Raw genomic sequence first — 9080 nt, forward strand, 5'->3', positions numbered from 1 at the left:
CCGGGTATCCTGAGGAGTGAAGTTGAATGGGCCTTAGCCAGCCTTGCTAAGAACAAAGCTAGCGGTATTCATGGCATTCCAGCTGAATTGCTTCAAAACCTCAACCATGACGACGCTGTTAACGTTCTGTATACATTATGTCAGCAAATTTGGACAACCCTGCAGTGGCCACAGGATTGAAGGAGGTCAGTATACATCCCCATTCCAAACAAAGACAGTGCCAAAGATTGTTCCAACTACCGCACGATCGCGCTTATTTCGCATGCTAGCAAGGTGATGTTGAAAATCCCCCAAGGTAGGCTGCAGCAGTATGTGGATCGCGAGCTTCCGAACGTGCAAGCTGGGTTTCGCAAGGGCAGAGGAACTATAGAGACCAGATTGCCAACCTTCGCTGGATCATGTGAAAAGCAAGAGTTCCAGAAACCCATCTACTTCTGCTTTATTGATTATACGAAAGCGTTTGACTGCGTAGATCACAGCTGATTGTGGCAAGCTCTCCAAGAGATGGGAGTTCCAATTCACCTCATCTGTCTCCTCAGAAACCTGTATGAAGGGCAAAAGGCCACAGTCAGAACTGGGCATGGTCTTACTGATTGGTTTCCGATTGAGAAAGGAATTAGACAAGGCTGCATACTGTCGCCCTGCCTATTTAACCTATATGCAGAGTGCATCATGAGGAAGGCCGGTCTGGACGTCTTCAGCTGGAGTGAAGATTGCTGGAAAACGTATCAACAACCTTAGATATGCGGATGATACCACTTTAATGGCAGAAAGTGAAGTGGAACTCAAGAGACTTCTGATGCGCGTACAAGAAGAGAGTGAGAAGTTTTGGCTTAAACTGAACATTAAAAAGACAAAGATCATGGCGTCTTGCCCTATCAAGTCCTGGAGCATCAAGGGACAAGAAGTGGAAGCTGTGACAGATTTTTCTTCTTGGGCTCCAGATTACCCCGGAAGGAGACTGCAGCCATGAAATTAGGCGACGCCTGCTTCTGAGAAAGAGAGCCATGGCTAGCCTTGACCGCCTAGTAAAGAGCAGAGACATTACACTGCCAATCAAGATCCGTATAGCTCGTGCTACGGTCTTTCCAGTTGTGATGTATGGATGCGAGAGTTGGACTGTGAAGAAGGCTGACCGCCGAAGAATTGACGCGTTTGAATTGTAGTGCTGGCGGAGATTCTTGAGAGTTCCTTGGACAGCCAGAAGATCAAATTAGTCGACATTGTCGACCATAAACCCTGACTGCTCATTGGAGGGTCAAATTCTAAAGTTAAAGCTCAGCTACTTTGGTCATCTGATGAGAAGAGATCTGAATCGCTGGAGAAAGATTCGATGTTGGGAAAGGTTGAGGGTCACCGGAGAAGGGGTAGGCAGCGAACGCGATGGTTAAATGGCATCCTCGAGGCGCTGTAGATGAAGTTATGTGATGTTAGGAAGATAGTGGAAGACCGGAAAGCGTGGCGTGATATGGTCCATAGGGTCACGAAGAGTCGGACACGACTGAACTGACTGACCTTGGACTGACTGCACGAAAATACAGAAAAATTAAAAGACCAGCCGCGTGAAAGTATTAAAACGAAAAAGGGAAGTCGAAGGAGTTCTGCTGCGTTTATATTTTACACGCCTTCACGCTGGTAAGTCCGCAACGCGTACTTTGTTTTCCAAGCAGTCATGCAGATTAAAGTCCATCTGGTGTTACGAACGCAGTCTTCTCGCGGTCTTGTTCGTCTACAGAGATTTTTCAGTAGCTGCTACGCTGGTCGATGGAGGAAAAGTAGCGGGCTCCATGTAAGCAAGTGCAGATGACGCGCCTCACATTACGTCACGTGACCATAGTACAATAGTACCATAGTCATTTGTTCACTTCATTTCACCCGCGACGACTTCTTTCTTTTCGGCAATCGTCATCTTACCTTAGTTATTTAATCCCAACTGATATTGGCCGACCGTTGGAATAAACGACTGGGCAGAGCGCCAGCCAAGGCAAGCCCAAAGATACGCGGGCCCTGGTTGGAACCTCCTTGCTTACAATGACGCGCTTGCTAATAGGAAGGCCAAGGACTTTCAGCAAACAATTAGCAAATACCAGGAAATAGGTCGGTACCCAACGCGCTCGGCAGCCAGACATGGCCCAAATTAGGGCTGTGGTTGGCAACCTGCGAGGTTGGCCGAGGGAGAGAGACTGTATAGGGAGGGTATTTTTGCCGGTCGTGAACGCGCAATCACGTGACACAAAAGTGACGTAGAACTGCGAACGCACAAAATCTGCGCTCACTCATTCCCCCCGGGGGGGGGGGGGGGGGGAATTCTGTTTACTGCTTGAAGCCATGGGGGAGGGGAGAAGACTGTGTTGGAGGAGGAGCCATGGCGTGTCCGCGAGCGCTTCCTCTTACAAGGAAAAAAAAAAGAGACTCCGCGAGATACGCGTACGTGACGTGTAGGCTACGTCACCCATGTGTCACGTGATTGCGCATCGTCGATCTGCAGAAACATTCTCCCGTGATTCTTGAATTTAGGGGGGTGGACGCGTTCTAGGTGGGGGGGATTGAAGGGTGGGGTGGTTAGCCCCCCTATTGCCTCATGAGAGGGACACTGTTGGGGAGCTATGCCTGGGAGGGGGGGAGGGAATATGATTATTAAAAAAAGAAAAAATTAATAATAATAATATTGATAGGATAGGGGGGGGGGGGGGGAGGCGGGTCTGTTCGTGGCAGGGGGCACCTGAGCAAGTATATGGAGGGGGGCGAGGTCGATGAGGGGAAGCGGTACAGTGCCCACAGCGCGAAAAGTCCATCGGCGGCGGCACCCGAAGTAGTAGCCTGCGTGCCCGCTCCCAGGGCGAGGCGGTGAACTTCGGCAGTATCCGGGGTTTTGAAGGACGGGTGGTTCAGCGGGGCACCTCGCCGCTCACTTGGCGTCCCGGCGATCCTTTCCCCTCCCCGGTGCCGGAATCCTGCAGCCAGCCCCGAGCACAGACACCACACCACCACAGCTGCAGCGTCCGCCGACCGATGACACCGCACCGCGCGCACAGAGTATCCGATCCCGACGATTCGATCCTCACTCCGCCCAGCTTCACCACAGAGTGTGAGCGCGTGCAAGGCGCACTCTCGCCGCCCCCGCGCGGCGCACGGGGGCCAATGATAGTTGCCGCTGCAGTGCGCGGACGGCACAGAGCAAGGCTCCTGTGAGCCAATCCCCTTTGAGGAGCGGCCCAGTCTATGCTTGGTCTCCGGCGCGCGCGGTCGACTCCGAGAGCCGATGAGGAGACGCGCGGGTCCTGGGCGCTGGCGAAGCAGGGGCGACTTATTCCAAAGTTGTGAGGGGGGTACAGCTGGCCACTCTGGCGCCCACTGTGTGACCAGGCGTCCCTACCCATCCCTGGGTCGCGCCCGCTCGGCCAAGTCCCGCACACACTCACACACCGGCCCAGGCCCGTGCGGCCGCGCGCACAGCGGCCACCTAGGCGCTCACATCGGGGATGCCTGCGCTCTGTCCGCGGACCGCTGGTAGCGGCTGGTCGCGCCCGCGTTAAAGGCGGGGGCGGAGGTTACTGCTCCCACGTAGGCCAGCAGGTTTTTGAAGGCTGAAGTTCTGGAGCTGGCTGGTCCGGCCGGGAAAAGGATGTCATCCAGCGTGGCGCTGGGCAGGCCCAGGTCGCGGTAACTCCGCCGCATATGCGCACGCCGCTGCGCGGTGGCTGGGCACGTACACAGGATGTGTTCAAGTGTGTCCTCGTCACCGCACGACGCACACAACGCGGGGGCACCAGCTGGGAACCGCGTTCGCCGATCAGCTGACCAGCCGCATCCAATTCGGAGATGCAGGAGAAGAATGTAGTCTCCCCGCGCGAACTTCCGAGTGTTTATGGTTGCGAACAATGTTGAGTTCGCAATCCGAGCGTCCGGGTGGAGGGCGCGGGTGCGTCTCCTTATGATGAGGCGGGCGCTGTCATGCGGCGTCACAAGCTGAGTTAGCGGTGTGTCCGGGTGGTGCGCGTCCCCCGCTAGAGCGTCGACCGCCTCGTTGCCGTCGACACCGACATGAGATGGTACCCATTGTAGGGCCAGGTCAGACCCGTTTTCGCAGAGCCGATGGAGCTTGACGGCCACAACCCTTAGCAGCCGTGTGCCTCCCTCGGGGTTGCGCAAAGCCTCGAGGGAGGCCCTGGAGTCCGTGCATATGACAGCCTTTGTTAGGTTGTGCTGGCGGATGAGGTCCGCCGCGAGGGAGATGGCCATGAGCTCGGAAGTCATGGACGAGGCCGGCATCCGCAGCCTGCACTGCCTCGATGTCCCCAGCTCTGGTGCCGTGCAGGCAGCAGTTGCACTGTTCTCCTTCTCGCGGACGGAGCCATCTGTAAATATCAGTGTACGCCCTGCGTGTTCCTCGTAGAGCACCGCCGCAGTCTCCTGTTGCAGCGCGCAGCGTGGTGTTTTGCGCTTGGAGCGGATTTTCGGTAGCTCGGTTGTTATGCTGAGCGGGGAATGCGGCGGTGGGGGGAGCGGCCCTGGTGGTGGTGGCGGGCCGAGCAGCTGGTCATACAGTTGCACCGTTTTCCCGATGTGGGAGAGGGGCTGCGCTCGGAGGTGTCCGATCAGTTCCGTGCAGCTGCGAGTTCGCTGCATCCGCTCAACATGGTTGAGGGCGGTGAGCTGCGCGCGAAGCGAGACAGGCCACGAGCGGGTCTCAGCATATGTTCGTGCACTGTTCGAGCTCCGCGGCAGCCCATACAGTTCTCTGATGGCACAGCGATGCACTGTATCTATGCTATTCCACTGTGAGGTGGAGAGGCCGAGCAGGGGGAGGGCGTACAACTGCCTTGCTGTCGAGACCGCCTCATGAAGTCTGAGGCAGTGAGCTGATGAGCAGCCCTCTCCCCTTACTAGGAAGCGTCTTGCGATGCGTGCTGTTGCTTTAGCTGCCCGGCATTGCTGCTTGACCTCCTGGTGCCACTTGAGGTGTGCGTCGATTCTGACGCCGAGATAGGTGACTGTCATCTTCCAGGGAAGAGGGCTGCCGCCTATTGTGAGCGGCTTGTTGCTTCTGCGCGCCGCAAAGTTTTTGGGGTGCGCGAGGAGCGCTTCGCATTTGTGAGCTGAGAGCACCAGCCCAAGCGCCCGCAGGTGACCCGCTATCGCATCGAGCGTGGGCAGCGCGCGAACACCGCAATATCGTCCGCGTACAGGGCAACGCGCCCCACTTTCCTGGCCTTTTTGGGGATGGAATTTGGGAGTTGCGCAAGAGCTGCGTTGAAGAGGAAGGGACTGAGGACACTTCCCTGCGGCACTCCACAGGGCACTGGGTGGTCTGTACTTGTCGTCGATCCCACACGCACACACATTGCCCGGTCGGAGAGGAAGGCCTCAATATACTTGAATAGCCTGCCGTGTACTCCCATGGCAGCGAGCGCATCCGTGATTGCCCAGTGCGGCAGCATGTCGAATGCGCTTTTAACGTCGAGGATCAGGAACCCGGCCTGCCCTGTGTTTCTCGCCTGTTCCAGCGTTGCCACGACGTCCGCAATGCAGTCAGCCGTGGCGCGATTTCGGCGGAAACCGCTCTGCTGGGAGGCGATTGTGTCGCTTGCTGCGGTTATCCAATCGAGCCGGCGCAGCGCCATGGTCTCCATCGCCTTCCCCGCTGCTGATGTGAGCGAGATCGGGCGGGATGACCATGGCTCTGCGCCAGCTCTCCGGGAGGGTGCCGCTCTCCCACGCCTCGTTGCAGGCAGCGAGAAGGGCAGCTCGCTGTGGGGAGTCCAGATTTCTGAGCATTTTATATGTGATTCCGTCCTCGCCCGGCGCGCTGCTTTTCTTCTTTGAGTCCAGCGCCCTGTCCAGCTCCTGGGGGTTGAAATTCGCATCGCACAGGACGCGTACTCGCTCGCGCACCTGCGGCGTGCGATGTAGCGCTGGCAGTGCGAGCGCCGAGGGAGGTGGGCGTGTCGCTGGCGCCGTTGGGAGAAACTGCGCCGCCAAGCGCTCCACCAGCTCCTCCGCTCCGATGCTGAGGTGGACGGCCACCGCGAGGACGGGGCACCTTGGTAGAGTGGGCTCCAGAAGTGCTCTGTAAACACGCCATGCGCGCGACTGGTTGTGTGGGTCCTCTAGGGTGCTGCACAGGGCGGCCCAGCTTTGGTTTCGCCGTTGACGCGCGTGGCGCCGACAGACAGCATCGATTCTATTATAGACTGTTCTGTGCGCGCCCCCGGTCGGCCCAGAGGTTTAGGGTCTTTGTATCAGGGACGGGGGTCCCATACGGCACCCTGTAGGTCTTCGTAGCGTCGCGCGCACACCGCGCCACACACCCGAGGAGGTCCGCGCCGGAGTCTATGTTAGCGCATAGTTCACGGAATCGCGACCACTGCACCACCCTGTATGTTCTTGTTTTGGGGCGTGTCCCTGGTGAGACGAGGGCGATGGGGTAGTGGTCCGATCCGTGTGTATCCGGCGCGATTGTCCACTCGTAGGTGCGCGCGCAGTCCTGTGTTGCGAACGCCACGTCGATTGCGGTGGGCGCCGCTCCCTGCGAGTTGCAGAAAGTGGGGAGCCCCTTGTTTATTGGGAGGAGTCCTGCGGCTAGCGTCGCATCTAGTAGCTCCTTTCCGCGACGGTCGTTGCGGCTAGAGCCCCAGGCGGCATGATGCGCGTTGAAGTCCCCGCACATCACACAGTCCCTGGGGAGCTTGTTTCTTAGCTTGCGCAGGTATGTCGCATCCCAGGGTGCGCACGGGCGAACATATACGCCTGCCACGCCGGTGTCCGTGTTTCCCACACGCACGGTCACTTCCACACACTCAACGGGTGCACTCGCGATGTCACTCACATCATGCACGAGGTGCGGTATGTCCGCGCGTACATATAGGGCAACACGAGGTTTTCCAGGGGGGTGGCTGCTGTTGCGGCACGGGGAGTCTGTGCAGACTGTCGATCCACATTCGCTTTCACTGCTGTATCCTATGTACCCTGGCAGTTTCGCGTCCTCTGCTCGACAGTAAGCTTCTTGTAGGGCGAGGACGTCAAAGGGGTGCTGTGGAAGCCGTTCCACGAGCTCAGCTTGCCGGCGGCGCAGCGAGTGGCAGTTCCAGTGCAGTATGCGCGGCCTCGTCTGCGCGGTTTTACGCATTGCGGGAGATGGCTCGCTGCGCCGCCAGAGCCGCTGCGCACAGCTGGTACTCTGGGGACGAGTGTGGCAGTTGCCCCCATCAGAGCCCGTACTGCCGCTGTCAGCGCATTGATGACCGCATATCCCTCTGATCGACTGAGGGGGGGGGGGGGGGGGGGGAGCCCATTTTCCGTCTGCGCTGGCTGGGAGTCAGAGGCTATCTGCTGCGCGTGTTTACGTGAGGCTGTGTTACGCTGCCAGGCGTTCGTGCTCCGTTGTTGCGGGGGTTGCCGTTGGAGCAGGTTGGGGGGGTTTCCCTCTGCCTCTCCCACAACCTTCTTCGCTTGTGTGCGGGAGATCGGTGCATCTGAGGCTGTGACAAGCACCGAGATGCGCCGCTCCTGTTGCCAGCGCGGGCACCTCGGCTCTGTCGCCTTGTGGCCCCCACCGCAGTTGATGCAACGGGCTCTGGGTGCGTCGCAAGTGGCCGTCTGAAGGCTCTCTCCGCATCGGAGGCAGCGCCCTTGCGACGTGCAGGCTGCTGTGGCGTGCGCGTAGCGTCCGCAGTTGAGGCACTGTAGCGGGCGGGGTCGCGAGGCAACCTCTTTGGGGGGTACCTTTCCCTCAAATTCAATGGTTATGTTGTGGCCGGTCCTTTTGCAGCTGAGGACTGGAACACTGCTTTCCAGTCCCTCCAGGATGTCCTCCTCTGCGAAGCCGGTATCTACTCCAAATATCGCCCCATAGGAGGAATTGTTGTTTCCGGCGATCTTGCTGCGGACCCTGACCCCACAAAGTGTATCGAGAGCCAACAAGGGCTCCGCGTTGGTTTGCGGCAACAGGTCGACCGCCGCCACATTGCGCCTGATGTTGACGCGAACGTGCGCCACTCCTGGTTGTTTGGGGAGCTCGGCGGCGATCGCATCCCTTGATGTCTGGAGAAAGTTGGCCCGTCGACCCACCGGGTGGATAAGGATCGTTTTGGGGCCAGCCTGTTGCGACCGGTGATGTTTCGGCGCCGCGAAGCGAGCCGGCGGTGCAAGGAGTTGTTTTGCAGCAGTAGCAGACGACGCGCTGGAATGCGGCCGCTGGTGGCGCTGCAGCCGCTGCTCCGGGGGAGGAGGAGGCCGGTCGGCCTGTTGCTGCACGGTGGGAGCGGAGAGAGGGGGAAAAGAGGCCTCCGCGTCGCTGGAGGGCGGGGCCTTGTCCCCTGAATTTGCATGTGCGCTCTTTTTGGATGCATAATGTGCGCTTTGATGAGGAGGGGCGGGGTCCGCTCTCAGGCGCGAATTTTGAACCCGCTTTCCCTTTGGGTTGTCGTTCGTGCCTCTCTGGCTGTGGGGGGGTGGGGCTTTGTTGTTGGTGGTTCCTGCTCTTTCCTGCGCCTCTGGAGCTGTGTTGTTGTCTTGCTCTTTTGGAAGAGGGGGAAAGGAGACCTCGTCGTCGTCGCGGGGAAGCGGCGCCGCATATGCGTCCTTTTCGGGTGCATGATGGCGGCTCTGTTGAGGTGGGGCGGCGTCCGTGCTCAGGCGCGAGTTTTGAATCCGCTTTGCCTTTTCGCTCGTGCCTTGCTGGCTGTGGGAGGGTGGGGCGTTCATGGTGGACGTTCCTGCTCTTGCCTGGGTGTCGGGAGCTGGGTTGTTGCCATGCTCCTTTGTATGAACTGCTTGAGCGGCGTCATTCAGCGATGGCGGCGCTTTAGGAGTTGCTGGCTGGTCGGATAGAGACCCTTCTGTCGCCGGCGGCGTGGTGCTGGCCTGCGGGGGACATTGTTGGGCCGTGGATTCTGCTTCTGCCCTGTTCTTCGAGCGGCGCTTTGGTGTTATGGGGTTAGGGGGGGTCAGGAAGAGGATTGAACTCATCTCCCCCGCCTCGATCGCTATGGTGGTGAAGACCGTAGGTGGTGTCTGCGGCGGCAGTGCGGCCGTTTCCGCGTGGTGCTGGCTGGCGGACTGAAGGGCGGTTGCGCCGG

General features: G+C 58.8%; 1 protein-coding gene across 1 annotated transcript; it reads right to left on the minus strand.

The window, feature by feature from the left end:
- Positions 1–3471: 3471 nt before the first annotated feature.
- On the minus strand, positions 3472–5001 carry LOC146203415 (uncharacterized). The gene has a single exon (XM_084603009.1). It carries the CDS (start codon positions 4999–5001, stop codon positions 3472–3474), a length of 1530 nt encoding a protein of 509 aa, XP_084459135.1.
- Positions 5002–9080: the final 4079 nt, after the last annotated feature.

This window comes from Amblyomma maculatum, chromosome 1 (assembly GCF_055883805.1).
Source record: "Amblyomma maculatum isolate TAMU_Amacu chromosome 1, ASM5588380v1, whole genome shotgun sequence".
Classification (NCBI taxonomy): Eukaryota; Metazoa; Arthropoda; class Arachnida; order Ixodida; family Ixodidae; genus Amblyomma; species Amblyomma maculatum.